This window comes from Haliaeetus albicilla, chromosome Z (assembly GCF_947461875.1).
Source record: "Haliaeetus albicilla chromosome Z, bHalAlb1.1, whole genome shotgun sequence".
In the NCBI taxonomy this organism is placed as follows: domain Eukaryota; kingdom Metazoa; phylum Chordata; class Aves; order Accipitriformes; family Accipitridae; genus Haliaeetus; species Haliaeetus albicilla.
In genome coordinates, this window is record NC_091516.1 from 27,829,208 (window position 1) to 27,853,791 (window position 24,584).

A 24,584-nucleotide genomic window follows, 5' to 3' on the forward strand; every position below is an offset into this window, starting at 1 on the left:
GATAAACTTGCACAGGAATGTCCTAGTTTGCTATAATTTTTTAATTGAGAAGAATTAATTGAAAGATTGCATGTAGCAGTAGGATGAAAACTACTCCTGACAGATGCAGAAGCTATTTTTTTTCCATCTTTCATGTTGGGCATATGCTAAACTAGTATACCTGGTTTTTAGTGAACAATAAGGAGACATTAAAATATATGCTGAGGGAAACCACTCCATTTTAAAATACTGACCTAAGTTTTTAAAGTCATGTAACAGTACTGAGATTATTCTAACTATACTGTTGTGCCTTACTTGGTGACTGAAGGGCTAAATACTGTGGACTTGTATTAGCACAAAGTCATTTTTTTAAGGCTAGCATTGTCATTCATGCTGGATTGTGAAAATGTGATTTAATAAAATGACTGTGTAAAGATAAATTGTAGTTCTCAAAGTAAGTGCAGTTTTTGAAACTGTAACTTCCCTCATTCTCTTCAAGTTTTACGTGGGTGAAGAAAAGTCACTGACAGCTGTATCCAACAATATAGCTGGACCTGTGATGCAGACCAGGGTACTTAGCAGATCTTTGTAACCAGGTCTTTATAACTGCTAATGGAATGCTTTTATCAGTGTCGTCTTTGTTTCATCACTTGCTATATTGATTTCTTTATTTGTCTCCATTAATTGACAGTTGCATATTTTTAACAAAAGCATAAATATTGTGAGAATGACATGGTGTTTCTTAAGCACTTGATATTTTGATACCATGGGTCCCAAGAGGAACCTTGCTTCCAAACCTTTATATATCTTGAACTGTTAGGGCCCCTCTCCTGAAGGCAGAATGAGCATCTGTGCTTTCTCTGTAGAGTAACTTTACAAAACATTGTTCACTTCTCACGTTACAGGCAAGTTTCACGGTCTAGGCACAAATATGTTGTGTCATCAAATGTTCTCTTTATGCTGTATTACCAAGTGCTAAATGTGCCTTGAAATGAATATTCAATTTAACATTTCTGTAAAAAATAGGCTAAATTCCAAGTTGAGCAATTCTTTGTTTTGTTCTGAATTTGCTGCCTGTGTTTTGCATAAGATAAACAACAGTCTTAGCAGAAATACTGTACAGTATTTGTTCTTGCTGTCTGCTCTCTAAGGTATTACAAATGTTTCTGACAATGTTGTCGTGGAGACTGTGACCTTTTGAAGTGAACAGACGGGAGAAAGAAAAACTGAACATAATTAAAAGTTAAATGTTGAAAGTTTGATCTTCCAGTCTGTGCTCAAAATGACTTCCCTCTGTAGTGGAAGTTCAGCTTGAATAAACACTACACTAAGGGCTTCTAAGAAACCATAAGAATTGTGCCTTTGTCCTGTCATACTTTAATGAGGTGTCCAGGCATGTTTTAGAAAGAGATATCATTATAATCACCAGTATTTTTCTATACTGCTTCTTCCAGTAGTGAGCCAAAAACCAAACTATCTGTTTGTAGTGTCTGCCTGTCTAAACACTCCAAGGCGAGAATGATCAGGTGGCTAGGGCATTAAACAGAATTAAGAGGATACAAGTTAACATCACCTGGTTCAGTTTTAAAGTTGGCGTGACAAAGAGGAGGTCACTTTAACTCTGTTTTTCAGACATAAATTGCCAACAGTTCTTTTCTCTTTAGTCCACTGTGCTATGATGACGACTCAGGTAAACATAAGGATATAAAGTTCATTTTGTAATGATCCAGTGTAACAAAGCTCTACCTTCACATCTTTCACATTGTGTGGAAGAAAAAAATAAAACTGTTTTAAACCAATGTTTAGTTTGTTTTGAAATAAGAAGCCTGTTCTTATTTAGGATATAGGGGTTTTTTTCTGTCAATGACACAAGCAGTATTTAAGGTAAAAGATTTCATCTATAACCTTGAAAACACAGAGACTGCTGTAGCTTTGTGCTTTAGAAAATAAATTTTACTGTGGTAATTACCAAGAATTTCAACAGAGATATCTTTATTACCTAAAATCTAATATTTCAGATATTTTGGTGGCCCAGTCAGAGTATGAATTCTAAGTGAGTTTCAGGTCTAGTTTTGTTGCCTGACCTATTGGAAAAGTGAATTATCATCTTCATTCATTGTACAAGCAGTTAAGACTAGTCACTTTTTCTTTCAAAATCAAAGCTGTGTTGTGTTGGAGTCCTACCTCTCTCAGAGAGTGTTATGGCTGAACTAAACAAGCATTTGTAAGTATGCACCAAAGAATATTGGTATTGCCTTTGATTTATCTGTCTCTACAAAATTGGAAGGTATAAAAAAAGAAAAAAACCCAACTGTGTTAGGCAATACAAACAATAAGCAGCAACTGTAGTACAGAATTTCTGAAAAAGACTCCTGCAGACTTTGATTCTGGTGTATTTAACTTTCCTAATCAAAGCTCTATAAACTGGAGAAGGGAAAAAGTCTTCCATAATGCAGGTGATAAAAAGCAGACATGTATGACCCACTCCTAGCAGCAGATGAAAGAAACTATAATATTGTTCCCATTTTAAAAGAAGTTAATAATTTACATCAGCTCTTGGATTATTATTTTTTCTTTTTCTGAAGGAGGAAATGTTGTAAGGAATTGCTTTTTTCTTAAAAAAAAAAAAAAAAAGTTTGGCAGAGAACTTGGCCTTTGAAAACCTGTATTTTTATGTTATGACCCACACTTTGAAAAGGAGAACTCACAGACAATCTTTCTGCCCCTCTGCAATTTTATAATATCCTTGAAGTAATTACTTCCATGAAAAGCTAATCAAAGAAAACATATAAACTTTGTTTATGTCTTTTCATGGAGCTGGCAGAGTTTATGAAATAGTTGCATAATTTTGTGGAGCTTGAGGTAGTCATGAAAGGCCTGGGAATTAAAGCCCTGCAGATATTTCATACTTGTGATCTACTTGTGATGTAAGATCTAACAAAATGTCTGTACTGTAAAATAAAAAAGGATTTTCCTTTGTCGAACTTCATGACGTTTCTACCAGCTTATTTCTCCAACCTGTCCAGATCCCTATGAATAGCAGCACTGCCTTCCCCTCAGGTATCTACTGCTTTCCCCCAATGTGGTATCATTTATGAACTTGCTGAGACCAGACTCCATCTCTGTCATTAAAAAGATTAAACAATATTGATAGTATTGATCCTGGAAGGATGCTACTAGTAACCAGCCACCAGTTGTGCTTTGTACTGTACTTTATGCTGATCATAACCCTTTCAGCCTAATGGTTCAGCAGTTTGTCATCCATCTTATTATCCACTAATACAGTCCATATCTTAGCAGTTTTGCTAGAAGGGTGCTATGGGAAACCATATAAAAGGCTTTCCTGTAGTCCAGCTATGCAACATCCACTGCTCTTCCCCTGTCCCCAGAGTCAGTTCTCTCATCACAAAAGGCAATCAGGTCAGTGAGGCTTGATTCCTCTATGGTAGAAGTATGCTAGCTATTCCTAATCATCACCTTGTTCTTCGTGATCCTGGAAATGGCTTTCAGAAGTATTTGCTCCATACTTTCCCGGGGAGTGAGGTTAGATTCACTAGTCTGCAGTAGCCCAGGTCTTCTTCGTGTCTCCTGAATATGGGTATGATATTTGACTTTTTTTTCCCCAGTCATCAGAAGCCTCCCCTGATTGCCATGATGCTTCAAAGGTGATTGAGAGTGGCCTCACATATTGACAGCAGCCAGCTCTCCCAGCACCCTTGGATGCACCCCATGAAGTCCCACGGACTGGTACGTGTCCAGTGGATTAAGCATGCCTTTACTGTGGGCAGTACCTCACTCTTACAGACTCTGCTATACATGCATCTTAACCTCTGTATTTCTGCAGTGAAAGACAGAAAACAAGAACAAATAAGCAAAGAGTTTTCTCCACTTCCAAATGCATGAATGTCACCATACATTCTTAATTATTAATCCCTAGTGCATTTTTAGTTCAACAAAGCTATTTCAGCTAAATTATTTCCCAAATCTTTCTGACAATAAATTTTAATTTAAATATTTATAATATTAACCTTGTTTACAGTTAGGTTTTAGAGGGAAAGCACAACTAAGGAAATTACTACGAAGTAGAACTAGACACTTTAACTGGCATCCTTCCTTCATTTTAAGGAAGGTAGCCGAAGAAAACAGGCTGTCTGTCCTCCTCTGGTTTCACTACCCAGCTTTTGAACCTATTGATCAGTTTTACCCAATTGGAAAAAAAAAATGGCAAAAGTCTGATTGATAGTTAAATTCCCATAAACCTCACAAAACAAACAAAAAATGGTGCTTGTATTAAGTAGAGAGATACAAATAAGCAGTAAGAAATCAGAGATTTTACACTGGCCAGCTGGGTGCTGACAAGCTATCCGTGTTCACCTAGCTGCAGGTAAGTCAAAACATGTTCATTGCACAAGGAGCCTGCCACAGATTAGAGTAGCTAATAATAGGTTTGTCACTTCACCTGAACATAGAGCAACTTAATAGATAATAACAAATTTGCTCCTCTTTGTTCTTTCCTAATATCATAAGAACAAAATTAAACATTCTATAGACTTCTGCCCCAAACTGCCCAGCACTATTTTCCGTATGGACTTTATTTTGCATTTTTGAGTGCACCCTCAGCAAGTTTGCTGATGACACCAAGCTCTGTGGTGTGGTTGACACACTGGAGGGAAGGGATGCCATCCAGAGGGACCCTGAGGCTTGAGAGGTGGGCCCGTGAGAACCTCATGAAGTTCAACAAGGCCAAGTGCAAGGTCCTGCACATGGGTCAGGGCAATCCCAAGCACAAATACAGGCTGGGTGATGAGTGGATTGAGAGCAGCCCTGCGGAGAAGGACTTGGGGGTATTGATTGACAAGAAGCTCAACATGATCCCCCAGTGTGCTCTTGCAGCCCAGAAGGCCAACGGTATCCTGGGCTGCATCAAATGAAGCGTGACCAGTAGGTCAAGGGAGGTGATTCTCCTCCTCTACTCCACTCTTATGAGACCCCACCTGGAGTACTGCATTCAGCTCTGGGGCCCCCAACATAAGATGGACACCGACCTGTTGGAGCGAGTCCAGAGGAGGGTCATGAAGATGATCAGAGGGCTGGAGCACCTTTCCTATGAGGACAGACTGAGAGAGTTGGGGTTGTTCAGCCTGGAGAAGGCTCCAGGGAGACCTTATAGCAGCTTTCCAGTACCTAAAGCGGGCCTACAAGACAGCCAGAGGGACTTTTTACAAGGGCACATAGTGATAGGACAAGGGGTGGTGGCTTTAAACTGAAAGAGGGTAGATTTAGATGAGACATAAGGAAGAAGTTCTTTACTGTGAGGGTGGTGAGACACTGGAACAGGTTGACCAGAGAAGTTGTGGATGTCCCATCCCTGGAAGTATTCAAGGTCAGGTTGGATGTGGCTTTGAGCAACCTGGTCTAATGGAAGGTGTCCCTGCCCACGGCAGGGGGGTTGGAACTAGATGCTTTTTAAGGTCGCTTCCAACCCAAACCATTCTATGACATCCTTTCCAGATTCAACACCAATTGGGCACTGGCTTTCTTAATGTCATCCCTGTGTGCTAGGACAATAACTCTGTATTCCTCCTACACTACCTGTCCCAGCTTTCACCTTCTGTCTACTTTTACATTTGAGTTTTGCCCAGATCTCCTTGTTCATCCACGTAGGTCTCCTGGTCTTTTTGCCTGACTTCCTTGATCATTGGGATGGACCACTCTTGAGCTTGGAGGAGGTGATCCTTGAGTATCAGTCATCTCTCTTGGACCCCTCTTTGCTTAAGGTCCTTATCCTATGGGACTCTTTCAAGTATATCCAGGCAGAGGTCAAAGTCTGCTTACACCTGGCTGTGGTGTTCCTCCAGCAGAAAACTGGGGTGGTTGAAGCTCCCCTGTGAGGACCAGGGCCTGTAAATGTGAGGCTACATCTAGATGTCTGTAGAACGCCTCAGCCACGTGACTGATGAGAAGAGACTGGGAGAATAATAGGTTTGTTCAGACTTAAGAACAGAGCCTACAGGGAGTCTTAATTGTTGCCTCCAACGGCTGAATGGGAAGGTGTAGAGAAGATGGAGCCAGTCTGTCCTTGAAGGTGTATGGTGAAGCGGGAAGTGGAAACAAACGCAAGTGGGAACATGAGAAATTCCAATCAGCTTTAAGGAAAAGCTTTTTCACTGAGACCACGCTTAAGCACTGAAACGTTGCCCAGAGAAGCTATGAAATCTTTAGTTCTGGGTTTTTTTGAGATCTGACTGGACAAAGCCCAGAGCAAGCTGATCTAAGCGGACCTCCTTTAAGCAGAGGGTTGGACCAGGTGACTTCCAGTGGCCCCTAACAACATAAGTTACTCCATAGCTTCTGTCTTACTAATGCAAAGTGAAATGAAAACATTTCATAGGCCCTGAATGACTGCTTCCACACCTCTGAGTTGTTCAAACTTATCCCAAACAGTTCAGTGGGTCTTGGACTCTGTTAGGCTAGAAGATTTAAACCAAGCAAATGGAGCCCTGTCACCACCTACTGACATGCCTTCTTGTAATTCTTGATAAATACTTGAACGTACTTATAAACAACTGTGAAGAACAAACATGTAGCTGGAATGAGAAAGGCTGAAATAAGGATATCAGGCTACTGTATACATAACATGTGGTCATGTCCTTCTCTGCTCAAGATGAAAATACTTTCTGGCCAGGCAGAGTACGCCTGATTAAAGCTGTAACAGCAATGTTTACAAGCATACAAGGGATAAACATATGGCACGTATAATATAAATATTAGAAACCAATCCTGTGTAGGTGGTTATTAAACGTACATGTTGCATTAAATCCTGTCAGACCATGTAACAAATTGAAACTTACTGTTATGATGGTTTATACAAAAGGTGACTGGCACTTAGATCCTCAGGTTCAGATGAATTATGGACGGAAGTAAGAAGAAAGCAGCTGTTTTCTGTGCTGAAACTTCAGCCTTAACATCTGAAAAGAAACAATATTTTCACATCTATTGACAAGTGAATTGCTTTTCACAAAATTTGACCTTCTGATGCTACTCAAATGACTGTGTTGTGTATTAGACTTACTGAAGCTTAAATTGCTCTTGGCTATGTTTTTGTTCTATTTTAGTTTGAAGTTTAAGAACATTTAGTTTAGTTTAAGAACATTTCCTTGCTTTTCTGTTGTATCTTACATGGTACTGTGAGCTTAATAAGTAGTCTGTGTAACTGTCTGTGTAACAAAGTGGTGAAGGCAGCAAACTTCATATTCCAGCTACCAAAGCCAGAACGTGAAGACTACTGACAAATCAGTAAGACTACTGACAAATCAGGAGCACAAATACTTTTGTATCCTGTCCATGAATTCCTTTAGAGATCCTTATTCCCCACCCTCCCAACAAGACTCCTTAAAAGCATGTCTGCTGGGTTTTATGTAATCTGAGTTTTTAAAAACTAACTTGCTTACAAGATTTTGTGGGATTTGAAAATCATTAGATTCCTCTAATGGGTAATTAAACGCTGGTGTTGGGAAATTTGATAGTTATGACTAGCAGATAGAGGAGACATCAGAGGAGTTGATCTATAGAAGTCATTAAAAATGGTACAGCTAATTGACTTAATCACCAAAGCTGACCAAATGCTGATGCACCTCAGTGGGGAATAAATGAAGCTAAAGGCAGACATGAGAATAGTTCACCCAAATAAAGTAACTTGCTATAGTTACAGGTGTTGGAAGGAAAAGACCCTGCAGATAATGTCTATCTCCACTGAATGGAAGGTACTCAATCAGCCTGGAGTCTGATTAGGGGTGTGGAGGGCATTAGGCTACCTAATGCCATAACACAACCCTTAGACGTTAGCTTCCAATCTATACTTAATTGAGAATTTAACGTGTTCTTTGGAAAGTCTGACCCATCTTTCTTGCTTATTATTACGGCATTAGGTACACTGTGAGGAAAACATATCCTTTCATAAATCATTTTAAGTACTGTGGCTATAACTAGAATAATGTTATTCATTACAATGTCATATCAACTTTTTAAAATAGAAAGTTCAACTACTCGAGAGAGCAGTATACATTTGACTTTTCCAGTAAAACTGTCTTCTAAGAAATCTTTATAAGAAGGGTTAAATCATAAGTACAAGTCAATGGTTTAATGCCTGCAAAACACTCACTGTTTTTAATGATCCCTGAAAAAGTGTCTATCTAGATTTTTTTTTCTTTTAATATGGCTCTGTAGAACAAGATGAAATGTTTACCTTGTAATGCTGTGGCCTCAGCTTGTACACCAACATGCTGACTAGTCGTCTTGTTAGTTCAGCCGTGGGGACTTGAGCATCCTCTCACCTCATTAAGAAAAATCAGCAGTGAGCTGGGAGGGCAGAGGAGAGGCAGCTTTCCTCTGTGGCACCGCACCAGTGCCCTGTGCTCAGCAGGTAGAGCTGATGAACCTGATGTGCCTGTTGCTGGTAGGGCATATTGAATCCCGGATCGTGACCAGGGCCACAGGAGACCCTTCCAGTAGTAGCAGGGAGACTGTTAATTCCAGAGACGCTGCTCGTTGAATTTAAGAAAGACAAGCAGGCCCCCCAAAGGTGTGCCCTACCAACAGGTACCATGCCGCCTTTTGCTTCTGACTTGGTGTTTCCCTCCTCCTAAGTGTTAAACGGGAGGGAAAAATGCCGGACCTAATGTGGAAGCTGCGCGCCTGTAAGCGCGGCTGGACTTTAGGAAGGACCATGTTTTATTATGGGGAAACTACTAATTTAGTTCCGTAGAACTACTGATGTAGCCTAACGAGAAGAAGCCTCCTGGCAAGATTTTGGCAAGATGTAGACTCCGAAGTGAACAGGTATTGTGACCTGCCACCTCCGAGCACGGATCCCTACCTGCGCTTTTCACTTACCGTGCCGGTTCCCCACTTCGCGCCCGGCACCTTCTTCGGCTCGCGCCCGCGATTAAAACCCTCATTTTGCTGCGGCACATGACGAGCTTTAATTGCCACCAAGCACACCACGCTTGCCCCGTCACCCCCCGGGCGGGTGTCCCCCCCCGCCCCTCCCGCAACCGGGCGCCCTCCCTCCTCCCCTCCCCACCCCGCTCACCGCCCCCGCGGAACACGCGCCGCTCCCCCCCCCCGCCGTCACGGGGGCTCCCCCCGGGCAGTCCCCGCCCCGCCCCAGCCCGCCTCCCCTGCCCCCCCCCCCCCCCCCCCCGCGGTGTCTCGGCAGCATCGTTAAAACTAGGGGCGGCGCGGAGAGGCGCGGGGCGAGCAGCGGGGCCCGGCGGCGCCGCGGGCCATGGGGCAGAGGCGGCGGAGCCCCGGGGCGGCGGAGCGGGGCTGTGGCGCCGAGGGGGCGGCGGGCGGCGGCCGCGGGCGGCTGGCGGAGTCCTGGCGGCGGCTGAGCTCCCGGCGCGGCTCCGCCAAGCGCGGCGGACCCTCCGCGCCCGCGCCGCCGGTGAGTGCCCGCGACCGGCACCGCGACCGCGACCGCGACCGCGACCGGGAGCGGGGCTCCTCCGTCCGGGCACCGCGTGGATCCGGGTGCCGGGTGGGGGTGGTGTTCAGAAACCTGTTGCACTCCGGGAGGAAGAATCCCCCTGCCGTTGCGCTGCGTCTGGCTTTGCAGCTGCAGCAGGTGCACGTCTCCGGCTTTGCCGTCGGTCTGTGTGCGCGTGTGCCCGTGTGTGCTTTCGCGGCGGCGCTGCGGGCGGCGGCGGGGAGAGCGGCGGCGCGGCTCCCGGAGCCGGCTGTGGCCGCAGCGAAGTCGCGACGTGAGCCCTGGGCTGGCGTTGTGCGGCTGAGGGGGAGGTGGCAGGTATGGAAAGCCGAAGATTCGAAGGCAGGTAGACTGAAAAGACGCGCGTGGGAACCAGAGGTTTTCTTCTTGGGCAGGTGTCTGGCTTGGTGGTGTGTCTGCCTTCAGCCAGCTCGGTGGGATGTGTCAGGCTGTGAGGTGGATGGACAGACATCTTGATGAAGATGCGCCCCACGGCATAGGTGGCATGTCAGGAAAACGAGCATCTCGGCAAGATACACACGGAAATTGAGGGATCAAACTGAGTATTCAAGTAGAAGTAGTGAGTGGCATTTATTAGAGTGCTTGACGGCCTTTTTCCTCAGGATCAGAACCCTGGTGCAAGGTGCCGAACAAACACGTACAAACAAAGATTTTGGAGGAACTGCTCGCTGTCCAAGTACAACCTCAGTCCTCCTGAGCTTAGAAACGATGATGTTGTGTGTCCTTACCAAAAGCTGACTCACTGAGGTCTGGGGTGAGATGCCTTCTTCAACAGATCAAATGTATTGTTTCAAAAAGAAGCATAAATTTATAACCTTTTGAGCTGGGGGGAAGATGCCCACAGGTTGAATGCCAATTGGGGAAATAACATAAGGGTGAAGAGACCTACGGTAGAAAGGATGCCATGGCAACAAGAAAGCATCAGAGAAAGTAACAATATTCTCTTATGGAGGGGGAAGAGCATTGCATTCATCTGTACCACACTGTAGATTAAGATACTATAATTGAGGGTTTGGGTTTTTTTCAGAAATCACTAGCTTCTCTTTGCAGTAGGTGCCTTAAATTTAATTCCCAGGTAAGGGTTCTATCACCAGAACTCATCAGAAAAATGCACAATGCAGTTGAGGATTGGGGTGTTTTTGTAGGGCTTGTTGAGTTTCTGTTGTTCTAAACAAAGTGGTTCTTGTGCCTTACAGCAGAAATGAATTCTTACTCTAGGCAGAAGCCTGAATGAGATTCAGGTTGCAAGTGTTTGGCCAGAATTGAAAGTCTGTATTAGTCTTTGATTTTTTCTTTACATTTCCAGAATCTTTCTGAATGGATGAGCAACTTCTTCCTGTTTTCCTCTCTAAAGCAGTACTAAAGTGGTGTGTTTATACTAGTGGATTTGCATTACGCTTAAACTACTAAATTCCATAAATTGCAGGCAGACGGGAATGGTTGATTCTCAATGTTTTTGTTTGTTTCAGTTTGTGTTAGTTTTTTTGTAAAACACTTTTTTGTAAATGGGTAGCTATTAGTTTTTGTTTTCTTCATTTACACACTTCTCTTTTTTTATAAGAGACCATCGGATTTCTGAAATCACATTTCGCTAAGGATAATTCACTTGGGATCATTTTCCAAAGCAACACTAGAACATACGAATCCTCAAGACATTTCACACCACCACCTTTCTTCTCCTTCTCCCTTGCCCCCAAACAATCCCTGAAAAAAAGTGTAAGATTTAAACCTTTTTAGCATTAGCATTATAGCCTCCCTGCCAGCCTGGCCTCCCTGATTGTGTTTTTCTTGTAGTAACTTCTATTTGCCTGCCACAGTTTACTTTTTAAAGGTTGTCACTGGTCTGAGGAGGACTTTTGGGAGGTCAGTGCTGAAGTAGGAGGCTGGCACAAGTGACATTGTGCATGGGTATTTTTTTGCTTTCGGTTCTTCCCTAATCTTGTCTTAATACCAGTAAGGGGTATAAAGGTATGGGGTCTCAGATGATTTCTGTGCCTTTTTAACTAAGAAAGGCTCATTTTGGTCAGTGTTGTTAATCGTCTGGAAACTAGCCAGGATACATGGACTTGCTTTCTTTTGCTCCTTAAGCAGGCTAGCATAACAGCCTTTTGTAATGTGCCTTATGGGAGAGGCCGCTACTGTGTGCAGGCAGTTTTGGATAGGTGAAAGGTGGTATGGGTAATCCTTCAGCACCTTCTTGAAAACTTAGAAGATCACTTCTTTAGGGCAGTCTCTGGGGTTTAACCTCTGTGACAAACTTAACTCTTCAAAATTGAGATTTATTCAAAAGAAAATGCAGAGTAACCTGGGTGGTGTGTGTGTGTGTGTGTGTGTTTGTTTTGCATAAAGGGTCTCATCTGGGTTTCTTGCAAAGCCGTTTAGGTAGGTGTCCTTGTTGTGCAAGAAAAGGAAAATTCTGCATTTTGAGGAACTAATTTCCTCCCTATTAAGGCTTGCTTTAGATTTTATGTCAAATGCAGAAGTTTTAAATTAGTAATTGCACATTGTGGTTAGTAGTGAGAATAGCTATGTTATTTCTCTGCATCCTTCTCATCAGGTACTATCTACCGATATCTGAATTTTCCAACCTTCCTTTTCTTCATGATTGTAGAAATTGCTGATCCTAATGCTCCACTGTTACTCAATGAAAAATTAACAAGTAATAATCCTAAAAGGTGACTTTTGTTTTATTTCTTTGTTAATTCCCAAAGAATAATTTGTAGTCTTATTTCTTCACCAAAACATTTTTTTTTAATTTTATTTAGCTTGTTTTGATATTAGCCCTTGAGTGATAGGAAGGGAGTTGTTTTATTGGCAGGAGCTGAGGAGGAGAAGGATCTTTGAGATAGAAAAGGGTTGCAAGAGCTAACATTGGCTAGATCACACATGTGGCTGCCTCTAAACAATCTCTAACTTCAAAGCTGTTATCTTTTTTTATGGTGTACTGACCCCAGTTACATTTTGAGTAAGGGGGTTACGTATCAAGGAACTAAAGTACAGCTGTTGCTTTGGAAATGAAGCTTTTTCTGCTGTTTTTCTCTCTCCATCATATGCTTGTGTAACTCTGGTAACGGAAAGCTGAGTGGACCCCCCCCTGCTCAAATTGGTGGAAGTTTTGCCATTCAAAACAAGAAGTCGTGTTTTGGATCATGTTAAATTTCTGCCCATAAAGAGGAACATCTTGCTTCTTTCTACCAAGATCTTGAGTGTCATTTGTACTTATGGCCTCTGAATTATGTGAGTTTTTCAACCCGTTTTAACCAGGGGCTGCACAGTATAGTGTTCCAGTTCAGTAAAAAAGGAGCTAAATGGCTATTCTGCTGTACAGTTTCTGATTACAGCAACTCTTTTTCTTTATTGTTCAAAGATAATAGGTTTTTCTTATTGCTTTTGAGCTGAATTTTCCCACAGGATATTTACAGTAGCTCAGAAACACAGTCGCAAGTGAGAAATGTACAAACACATGAAATATAACTTTTCTCTTTTATTTTGCTGTGGCATCAGTGAAATTACAACTGTGAACCAGGTCGTTGGTCCTGTCCTGGAGACTGAAAATCAGATGGACTGAGTACAAATGGACTGAATACAAAAGATTGGCAGGGAGAAATCAGCTACCTTATGGCAGACCTGAGCTATAGTTACACGTGTACGTGGTTGCGGAACAGTATGTGTACAGTAGCTGTCACCCAGTGAGTGAAGAGCTGGATTTCAGAGTGACTTGTGGAGCAGATTAGGGGGCCTCAAACAAAACCTAGCTTGCCCTCTGAGTTCCACATTTGTGAATTTATGAAATCAGCTGCTGTTTTCTCTTCCTCACTTATTGTGGGAAAAGCATCTTTGCCAAGAGGCTGGCCAGCCTGATGAGGAGACTTAAACTGGGAGTAACGTGGGAGAGAGATTACAGCTGAGAGTTAGGTGAGAAAATGGTGGGGCGAGGGCAGAAAGCAAAAGTGCAGGGTAGGGGGAACAAGGCAGAGCTCTGGCATATTAAAACAGGACAAAAGGACACCCGCCTGCAGGGTGTGTGCACGTCTGTGCACTGCCTGGGAGTTGAGCAGGAGGAACGAGAGCTCAGCATGTGGCCATAGAGCTGCAGCATCGCTGGGATACTGGTGACGTGGCACAGCTCATGTGGCTGGAGTGCTGTGATGGATGGAGGCGAGCCCTTCAGCAGAGTCAGGCAGGGAAGAGGAGGACAGGGGCTGCCCTTCATGTGAAGGAGCAGCTCAGATGTGTAGGGGCTCAGGTCTGGCTAACAGCTTGTGGGTCAGGGTCAGAGGAGAGGTTGCTAAACATGACACTGTGGTAGGATGTGTTACAGACAACTGACCAAGGAAAGGAAGTAGATGAAGCTTTCTCTGAAAAATCTGAAGAAGTCTTTGTGTCACAGACCCTCATCCTCAATGGGAACTTTAATGTGTCAGGACAGTAGCCATCCCGGAGGGTGTCAGGGATAACTTCGTGTTATTGAATGGTTCTCTGTCCTCATACAGCACACAGTGCAGACTCTGACTGTAGAAAGGCTGACCCATTTTGCTCATTCAAGCTATTACAGGATTTTCTTCCAAGCAGACAACTCTATTTGTCTTTTCTGCTGGTGTTGTGGTTTAGGCCCAGTGGGCAACTAAGCACCACGTGGCCGCTTGCTCACTCCTCCCTGCCACAGTGGGATAGAGAGGACAATTGGAAGAAAAAGGTAGAAACTCATGGGTTGAGATAGGGACAATTTAATAGGACAACACAATGAGAAAAGGAATAATAATACTGTTATTAAAAGAATACACGAAGCGAGTGATGCACAATGCAGTTGTTCACCACTCAGAATCTGATGTCCAGCCTGTTCCTATCCCACAATCCCTCCTCCCCATGGGAAGCTCCCCCAGTTTATATGCTAAGCATGACATCATAGGGTATTGAATATCCTCTTGGCTAGTTTGGGTCACATCTCCTGGCTGTGCCCCCTCCCAGATCCTTGTGAAAATTAACTCTATCCCAGCTGAACCCAGGACATAATCCGCCCCTTATTCTATACCATGTCATGCCCAGATCCTACACTTTCCAATTAATCACTACCAGTCTTCCTGTTTTTTATACACATATATATAGACACACACACACACACACACACACACACACACAGAGATATCATTCCTGCAGTCTATGGGCCATCTCTCTAATGTGTCCATTGAGTTCATTTAATCCATGACTTTGGGGCTCCATCTGTCATAACAGTCTTTCAGGGCAGGCGAGATGGTGTGTGGTGTTGGATTGTTGCGTGCTGCATTCAGAGCTTGCAGCTGGTGTGTTTGGTGCAGCCCATGCCCATGCCCTGGGTTGAAGTTGTCAGTCTTGAGGAAGTTGCTGGGTGCCAGTTGCTGAAGCCAGTTCAAGTTCCATCACTGCTGCACTTTGCTTGGTTTCATGAAAGTCCATCCTTCATTGATTTGGGTGATTCTTACTGTAATACCATTGATATGGCGTATCACAACTGTAGTAGTGATGCCATACTGTGGCAGTGTTATTTAGTAATTAACATCATACAATTTAATTCACTGGCTATTCTCACCCAAAATCAAATCCCCTTGAGGTGCACAACAGACCTCGCCATCCTTCTGCATCACCAACCAGGTACACCCAGGTCCCTGAGCAAAAGCAGTCCCGCGGATGGGTTTGTCTTTGCCTGAGGCAGGACTAACCCAGACTGTCTTTCTTCCCTAACATATTCTTCATGTGCACTACGGGGACTTCATCCCCTTCTACAGTATGTGGAAGTTTTAATTGGGCAGGGCCAGCTTGATTGACAGATCCTCTAGTGTTGACTAACTGGCTGGCTTTTGCTAAGTGTGTATCCTAATGTTTGAAGGTCCTACCCCGCATTGCTCTCAGCGTAGTCTTTAACAGTCCATTGTATCGTTCAATTTTCCCGGAGCCTGGTGCATGATAGGGGATGTGATATACCCAATCAATGCCATGCTCTTTAGCTCAGGTGTCTGAGGTTGTTTCAGAAATGAGTCCCTTTGTCTGACACAATTCTTTCTGGGGTACCATGTCGCTGTAAGACTTGTTTTTCAAGGCCCAGGACAGTGTTCCGGGTGGTGGCGTGGGGCATGGGATATGTGTCCAGCCATCTGGTGGTTGCTTCCACTGTTGTAAGCACATGGTGTTTGCCTTGGCAGGTTTGTGGGAGTGTGATATAGTCAATCTGCTAGGCCTCCCCATATTTATATTTCAGCCATCATGCTCCATACCACAGGGTCTTTAACCACTTGGCTTGCTTAATTCCAGCACATGTTTCACATTCATGGATAACTTGTGTGACAGAATCCACGGTCAAGTCCAACCCTCGATCATGAGCCCATCTATATGTTGTATCTCTTCCTTGATGGCCTGAGGTATCATAGGCCCACCGAACTATAAATAATTCACCCTTACGTTTCCAGTCCAGATGCACTTGAGCCACTTCAATCTTGGCAGCCTGATCCACCTGCTGGTTGATGTTCTTCAGTGGCCCGACTCTTGGGTACGTGAGCTTCTACATGATGTACTTTTACCACTAGCTTCTCTAGCTGGGCAGCAATATCTTGCCACAGTGCGGCAGCCCAGATGGGTTTGCCTCTGCGCTGACAGTTGCTCTGCTTCCATTGCTGTAACCACCCCCACAGGGCATTTGCCACCATCCATGAGTCAGTATAGAGATAGAACACTGGCCACTTTTCTCTTTCAGCGATGTCTAATGCTAACTGGATGGCTTTCACCTTTGCAAACTGACTTGATTCACCTTCTCCTTCAGCAGTTTCTGCGACTTGTCGTGTAGGACTCTCTACAGCAGCCTTCCACCTCCAGTGCTTTCCCACAATGTGACAGGACCCATCATTGAACAGGGCATATTGCCTCTCATTTTCTAACAGTTTATTATACAGTGGGGCCTCTTCAGCACACATCACCTCCTCCTCTGGCGATATTCCAAAATTTTTGCCTTCTGGCCAGTCTGTGATCACTTCCAAAATTCCTGGTCAACTGGGGTTTCCTATGTGAGCTCGTTGTGTGATCAGCACAACCCACTTACTCCATGTGGCATCAGTTGCGTGATGTGTAGAGGAGACCCTCCCTTTGAACATCCAGCCCAGCGCCAGCAGTCGGGGTGCTAAGAGGAGCTGTGCTTCAGTACCAGCCACATCTGAGGCAGCTTGAACTCCTTCATATGCTGCCAGTATCTCTTTTTCAGTTGGGGTATAGCGAGCCTCGGATCCCCTGTATCCCCAACTCCAAAACCCCAGGGGTTGGCCTTGGGTCCCCCCAGGTGCTTTCTGCCAGAGGCTCCAGGTAGGGCCATTCTCCCCGGCTGTGGTGTAGAGCACATTTTTAACATTATGTCCTGCCCGGACTGGCCCAAGGGCTACTGCATGAACAATCTCCTGTTTAATTTTTTCAAAGGCTTGTTGTTGCTTCGGGCCTACCATTTAAAATTGTTCTTCTTCTGAGTCATTTGACAGAAGGGGCTTACAATTGGACTGTAATTTGGAATATGCATCCTCCAGAAACCCACAATGCCTAAGAAAGCCTCTGTTTCACTTTTGCTAGTTGGTGGAGACATAGCTGCTATTTTGTTGATCACAACCTTTGGGATCTGATGATGCCTGTCTTGCCATTTTATTCCTAAAAGCTGGGTCTCCTGTGCAGGTCCCCTGACCTTACTTCGTTTTATGTCAAAACTGGCCGTCAGAAGGATTTGGATTATTTTCTTCCCTTTCTTGAAAACTTGTTCTGCTGTGTTGCCCCATATGATGAGGTCATCAATGTATTACAGGTGTTCCGGAGTTTCACCCTGTTCCAGTGCAGCCTGGATCAGTCCTTGGCAAATGGTGGGGCTGTGTTTCTACCCCTGGGGTGGTTGATTCCAGGTGTACTGGACACCCCTCCAAGTGAAAGCAAACTGTGGCCGGTACTCTGCTGCCAAAGGGATTGAGAAAAATGCATTAACAATATCAGTTGTGGCATACCACTTGGCTGCCTTTGACTCCCATTCATATCAAAGTTCTAGCATGTCCGGCACAGCAGCACTGAGCAGCGGCATGACTTCATTCAGGCCACGATAATCTACTGTTAGTCTCCACTCTCCATTAGATTTTCGCACTGGCTATATGGGACTATTAAAGTGTGAGCGAGTTTTGCTCATCATCCTTTGGGTCTCCAGTTGACAAATCAACTTATGGGTGGGAATCAAGGAGTCTTGATTGGTGTAATATTGCCACGGGTGCACTGTTGTGGTAGTAATTGGTATCTGTTGTTCTTCAAAGCTCAGCAACCCCACAACAGAAGGGTCCTCAGAGAGACTGGGCAAGGTGGATAGCTGTTCAATTTCCTCCATCTTGAAGGCACACCGGTACCCTTTTGGGTCCTTGAAATACCCTCTCCTGAGATACTCTGTGCCAAGTATGCATGGGACCTCTAGGCCAGTCACAATGGGGTGTTTCTGCCACTCATTCCCAGTTAAGACTCCAGCTTCCAGTACAGTTAGCTGTTCGGATCTCCCTGTCACTCCAGAAATAGAGATATGTTCTGCCCCTTCACAGCTTAATGGATTAGGGTACATTGTGCACCAGTTGGCACTAGAGCCTTATATTCCTCCTGTGGGTCTGATGTGCCAGGCCATCGGATCCACACAGTCCAGTAAACCTGGCTGTCCCTCTCCTCCACCTGGCTGGAGGCAGGGCACCTCTAATCCTGGTCATAGTATTCGTTACTCACTTTTTGTAAGGAGGAATCAGAAGTCCCTTCTAGAGGATCAGAAGTGAGATCAGCCCTTCTACGCTGTCTGGGGAACTGTCTGCTGGAAACTGGAGCAGCATTTTTCCTGGAGGAATCCCCTTTTGTGGTTGTTTTTCCTTCCAACTCACATACCCATGTCTCTAGGGTCAAGGTGGGTTTTCCATCTCACTCCCTTATGTCCTCCCTGTGGTCACGGAGGTAAAACGACAGGGTACCCTGTTGTGTGTACCTTCTATTATCTCTCTTGCGGAGAGGAATGCTTACTGCTAATAGCTGAGATACAGGCCCATAGAGGTGGGAGGCACAACTTACCCTTCAGTCAGGAACTCTTGGGATGGTTCCCTGGCTAGCATGTCTGGCAGTTTTTCCACAGCTGAGACGCAGGCCTGTAGGGAGGAAGAGAGACTTCCTTCATATTGCCAGAGTTGGACAGCCACTTCATCCACTGTCTGTCCCTTGCCGCCTTTCCGGGACATTACTGCCAATGAGTTGGCATATGACAGTGATGCATTTTGTAGAAACTTCCTCCACATGGGTTGTGTGCATTGGACTTCATCAGGATCTGTGGGTAACTGCTCATTATCTGGATCATTATAAATTAGCATGGCTAATTCCCTCAGGTACTGGATACCTCTCTCTGTGGTGGTCCACTTGCCTGGATGACATGTAACAGCTTCCTTGAAGGGGTACCTTTCCTTCATGCCTCACAGAAGTTGCCTCCAGAGGCTGAGGGCTTGTGTCTTTTTTCCAATTGCCTTGTCAATGCCCCCTTCCCTAGACATGGATCCCAGCTGCTTGGCTTCCCTACCCTCTAATTCCAAGCTACTGGCCCCGTTATCCCAGCATCAGAGCAGCCAGGTAACAGTGTGCTCGCCTGGGTGGCAGCTGGAATCCTTTCACATATCCTGCAGCTCACCCAGGGATAGGGATCGGGTGATTATCTCTGGTTCTGCCTCTTCCTCCTGTTCTCGTGATCACCCTGGTTCATCTTCAACCCTCGCTAAGTGAACTGATTTCTCCATGTATTTCTTCTGTATAGGGGTGACTGATAACAGCACAGGTTGATTCTCTGGTTCAGCTGCACTGCATGTCATGGGGATTAGAGTAGCTGCAGTGCTTGTCGGTCTGTTTTCCCTCCCTTCCCCCTGAGGGTGCTGTATAACATTGAGCAGTGTTTGGTAGATACTGGCCAGGGCCCAGCACAGCGCGGTAAGCTGTGCCTTTTTGGAATAGCCACACCATTTTCCTTTCAAATATCCCATCACTTTATCAGGGTCCTGTAGTTGTTCAGGAGTGAAGCTCCAAACTATTGGAGGTGAAAAGTTCTCTAGATACCTGCCCATATTCACCCACGTGCCATGCCACCCATGACTATCCAGCCTTGGGGCGGATCTCTGGGTGGTATTCTTAAAAAAAGATTTTGTAACCCTAAACAAGACCTGAAACACATTCAGGAGACAGAGCAATAATAGCATGCTGGCTTGAACATCCCAAGGATATTAAAAATTCACAAAAGCTGTCATAATTAGCTTGAAGAAGAAAAGGGAGCTGAAAGAGCAGGAGAAGGTATCCCCTGTTGTCTTCCCCATAGACTGGGTGCGATTACTAATAAATTCTGAGAGCAGCCGCCCGAGGTACAGGCATGACAACAGTGCTTGCATACAAATACCACCTTAACCTTATGACCAGTGATGTAATCATATCATAAGTTGATATTACCCAGTACAGCAAAATGATAGTCCTGATCCCTCTCCCAGAGCTGATAAATATTGCTGCAGGGAATACATAGTGCATATATAAGGATTTACATAATGCCACCATGTGAACAAATAAGCCAACATTGTGACCAGTGACTATGCTTATAACAAATTTGTTTTAACAGACTCTGGTCAGATCTGTCTTTCTCTCAACCCTTCAAGCCCCACGTTGGGTGCCAAAAAGGACTGTCATGGTTTAACCCCAGCCGGCAACTAAGCAACACGTGGCTGCTCTCTCACTCTTCCCACAGTGGAATGAGGGACATAATTGGAAGGGTCAGAATGAGAAAACTCATGAGTTGAGATAAGGACAGTTTAATAGGACAACACAAGGAGAGAAGGAATAATAGTAATACTAATAAAAGGATATAAGAAGTGAGTGATGTACAATGCAATTGCTCACCACCTGGAACCCCATGCCCAGCCTGTTCTCATGCCATGATCCCTCCTCCCCCTTGGCCAGCTTCCTCAGTTTATATACTGAGCATGACATGGTATGGAGTATCCCCTTGGCTAGTTAGGGTCCGCTATGCTGGCTGTGCTTGCTCCCAGCTTCTTCTGAAAATTAACTCTATTCCAGCTGAATCCAGGACAGCTGGCAAGCAGAAACAATGTTCTCATGAGAACTTCTTCCTGCACTTTTAGATGAAGGCAAAGCAGTGCAGGTGGTGTGATTGCTGGTGACAAGTGGGAGCTGCCCACAGGGTCCTCTCTTAAAATTAGTTGCCCGAGTTTGTCCTGTGGCCAAGGAATTTGTGCAGCACAGCACAGCCTGAAGGCCAAGTCATATGTGCATTGCAGCAGAGCATGGGCCGGGGTGTACTCAGGGATCATGCAAGAGCACTCAACTCACACATGTCCCTGGGACCTGTCAGGGGGCACCCCAAGGTGCTGAGGAAGGTAGCTGATGTCCTTGTGCAGCTGCTCTCCATCAGCTCATGGAGATTGGGAGGTGCCCAACAACTGGAGAAAGGCAAATGTCATACCTGCCTTCAAAAAGGGCAAAAGCCACCCTGAGGAACCACAGGCCAGCTGGCCTCCTGTCAGTCCTGGGTAAAAGCAAGGAGTCCTGGGTAAAAGCAAGGAGTTCTGGGTAAAAGCAAGGAGTCCCGGGTAAAAGCAAGGAGTGAGACCTCCTGAAGCCCACATCTGGACACAGCAGGGAGAAGACAGCAACAGGGAGCAGTCAGCAAGGATTTACCAAGGGTAAATCGTGCCTGACCCACCTGACTGCCTTTTGCCACAAAATCATGGGGACAAGAGGAGAGCAGCGGATGCCACCTAACTCCACTCTAGCCAGGCTTTCGGCACTGTCTCCCCCAATATTCTTGTACCTGGGCTGTGACATTATGGTCTGGGAGGGAGGACACATTGATGGCTGAGGATCCAGTTGGGTGATGGGCTCACAGGGTGGTGTTTTGGGTTAGGTGCTGCCTAGAGGCCGGTGTCAAGCAGGGTCCCTCAGGATCTGTTCAGCATCTCCACCAGTGACCCAGAGGAGGGGAGGGAGGACAAGTGCAGCCCTGGGGAGGGGCAGCCCTGGAGCATGGCCCTGGGCGCTGGTGGGCAGTGAGCTGAGCCAGGGCCACCCATGTGCCCAGGCAGCAATGAGGGCCAGCAGTGCCTGTGGTGGTGTGAGCAGGACATGGCCCAAGAGCCAGGGGAGGGCAGGGACTGTGCCCTCTGCTTGGTCCTTGTCACACCCTGTTTAGGTACCACCTCCAGTTTGGGTCCCCAACACACAAACAACACTGACAAACTGGTGGGAGGTGAGGGAAGGCCACCGAGATGGTGGGGCTGGAGCCCTTGCCCTGTGAGGAGAGGCTGCAGGACCAGCACTAGTTCAGATAGAGGAAGCAATGGTTCTGGGGGCACCCAACAGCATCCCTGGCACTGATGGGAGGTCATGGAGGAGATGGAGCCGGGGTCTTCACAGTGGTGTGTGGTGGGAGGGTAAGAGGCAGCAGCACAGGTGAAACAGGGGAAGCTCAGGCTGGAGATAAGAAGCCTTCTCCCCAGGAGGACAGCCCAGCGGTGGAGCCGGGACCTGGGGAGGTGCACTGTCTCCATCCTTGGGGGTTTCATGCCCTGACTGGATGAAGGCCTGAGCAGCCTGATCTGACCCCCCAGCTCAGCTGGCTCCCGACAGGGGCTGGGACTGGAGACCTCTCTAGATCCTTGCCAGCCTGAGTTACCCTGGGATTGTGTAAATCAACATTAAAAAGTTCTTTGAGAATTAATTTACAAGATGCACAATAGCACATCTAGTAACTCTTGTCTATAATCTTAATAACATCTTGAAAACTTAAAAAGTCTACCAACAGTGGTTATCAGAAGCGAAAACACACTTCTTAAGAAAAACTAAAATAGCAGTTCTAGCCCGGGGCAGGGACTGGTAAAATAATCTGATAATACTGTGAAATGGAAAGTAACACTTTGCCTGGCCATTCTCCCTCCTGCAGGGAGGGTGCACCCCTCTCCCCTGCAGACCCCCTGCCCAGCCCCAGCTCCTTGCTGCCTCCTCCAGCTAGAGCAGTTAGCTCACAGGAGCTAGCTAAAGGCAGGTGTCTGTTACATTTGAATGTAATACTTTTCTGATGATTTCATTGTCAAGAAAGTGTAGCAATAAAAGATCCAGTAAAAATGGAAAGCAGAAATCTCTGTCAGCAGGGTGACTGGCAGCTGAGGCGAGGGCTTGGGTGGATGAAGCCTATGAGAGTACTTGCGCAGGTTGCAGGTCAGACGTTGTGCTGCTGTAGGACTCACATTATCAGATGAGTTGTAATGAATTTTACTTCCGATGTGTTTTTACCATCTTTGAAGAAAATATTTGGTTTTATCATGAATTTTTTAAAGTTCTTGGTAGTTGAAGAGAGCATAACTAATTCTCTGCACAAATACTTTGTCATGTATGACAAATCAGACATTTTGTCTAGCTTTTATTTTTTTGGCATCTATAAAATGGGTTTTTAAACTATTAAAAAGTGGAGTGTTTGGGGTTTTTTTATTTTGTTTCTGTGGATGAACAACACTTTTTCTGACTGCTTATTTGGATAGATTAATAACAAAGCCAAGAATGATGGATATTTATACTTCAGATTAAATGCAGTTTCCTGCACCAAAACGTGAGGTTGCTTTGCCTCATGTCTCCCTGCGGTGGGCTTCCAGTGAGGAAACCTGTCAAGAAACTTCTTATAATAGACCAGTCCTATATACTTGTCTGGGCAGCCATCTTGAGTTTGCTCTTTTACCAGTGCGAAAAAAAAATAATTATATTCTGTGCATTACTTCTTTGGTGCATGTGTGGATTAGTCTGTTAAGCAGTGTGACAGCTGGATTTTTAGAAGTTAATAATCCAATATGATTTTAGGGATCATGTTTTTATCATAACTGTCCTGAGGAAAATGTTTTTGCCTGCCTGTAACCATTCTTAGGAAGGAGTTCTCTGTTGGGTGGACTGAGTTCTGTATGACACTGGAAAAACATCCATAATCCTCCATTATTAGTATGAAGTGACATTGAAATTGCTAAATTTTGTGCTGAAGGGAAAGTTTCAGACTTTGGATTTAAATAATTCTGGAAGGTGCTTATATTAGGCAATCCTCAGAAGTCCCCTCTGTGTAAATTATTCTATGACTGTAGCTTTTGAGAGTGGTGCTCTGTACCTGGTAGAGCAGAGTTTGGCATAACTGACTGCAGTCATAGGTGATGCAAGTCACTGCAGAGCTAGGATGTGATTTTTAGCACAGAAGATGAGAAAAACAGGAAAAAAAAAAAACTAAACCCAAACAAAGAGGGAAACGAATTCTCATTAAAATGATAAAATAGAACAATAGTTCCATTTCCACAATTCTCATCTGCTTGTCTCCCCTGAAAAGGCGTCAGGGGTTATTATATTGAAGACATTGTGTCTAAGAAAATACCAAGGACTGAAGTTACCTTGCTGTTTTTCTTTCTTTCTTGTGGAGATAATAATAATTATTTATTAATGTACAGCCTATTCTGTATCTGAAATCAAAGTACATGTATTTCAAAAGGAGGTGCAAGTTTAATTAGAATGATAGTGTCAAAAAATGGGCAGAATTTAAAAATTATTAATAATTGGGGATTTCTGACTTTATCTCATTTGCTTCTTTGGGGCCTGATAATTTTTAAGTGGTGGCTGGCCTTCCTTTTTAATAAAAGATTGATTTCAAACTGAATATCCAGAATTAACAGAAATCTTTTAAAATCTTGAGCACTTCTAATTGTATGCTGTGGATAAACTGGTAGTCTGTGAGTGAGTGATGTAGAGATACTGTTGTCCCTGACCATCCTGCAAAAAGCCAAAACAGGCCCCTGAAGGCTTGCTTTCCTATAGGACCTTTTATCTATTGTCCATTCTGCAAACTTGCTCAGGTCTTGCCTGAAAATACTGGATTTCATTAAAAAGACAAAAAAGTTATAAATTACAAACAATAATTTAGGAGTAAGGAAAAGGAAACCAAGTGATGTGGGGAGATAAGAAATCCCTAGACCTCTGACTAGGAGCATGAAAACCTGTATTTAGATTAGGAGGCACTTTTACCTTC

The 24,584-nt window shown here is 44.7% G+C and overlaps 1 protein-coding gene across 2 annotated transcripts in view; it reads left to right on the forward strand.

The window, feature by feature from the left end:
• The window catches only part of TRPM3 (transient receptor potential cation channel subfamily M member 3), a 463,193-nt gene that overhangs the window by 21,580 nt on the left and 417,029 nt on the right, over positions 1 to 24,584 (forward strand). The window contains exon 1 of one of the 2 annotated variants that reach the window (XM_069777355.1): positions 9,266 to 9,424. The exons of the other annotated variant lie outside the window; for it this stretch is intronic. Within the exon in view, the coding sequence (XP_069633456.1) occupies positions 9,266 to 9,424 (159 nt within the window). Of the gene's footprint in view, positions 1 to 9,265; positions 9,425 to 24,584 lie in introns of those variants that run through there. 2 annotated transcript variants of the gene reach the window in all.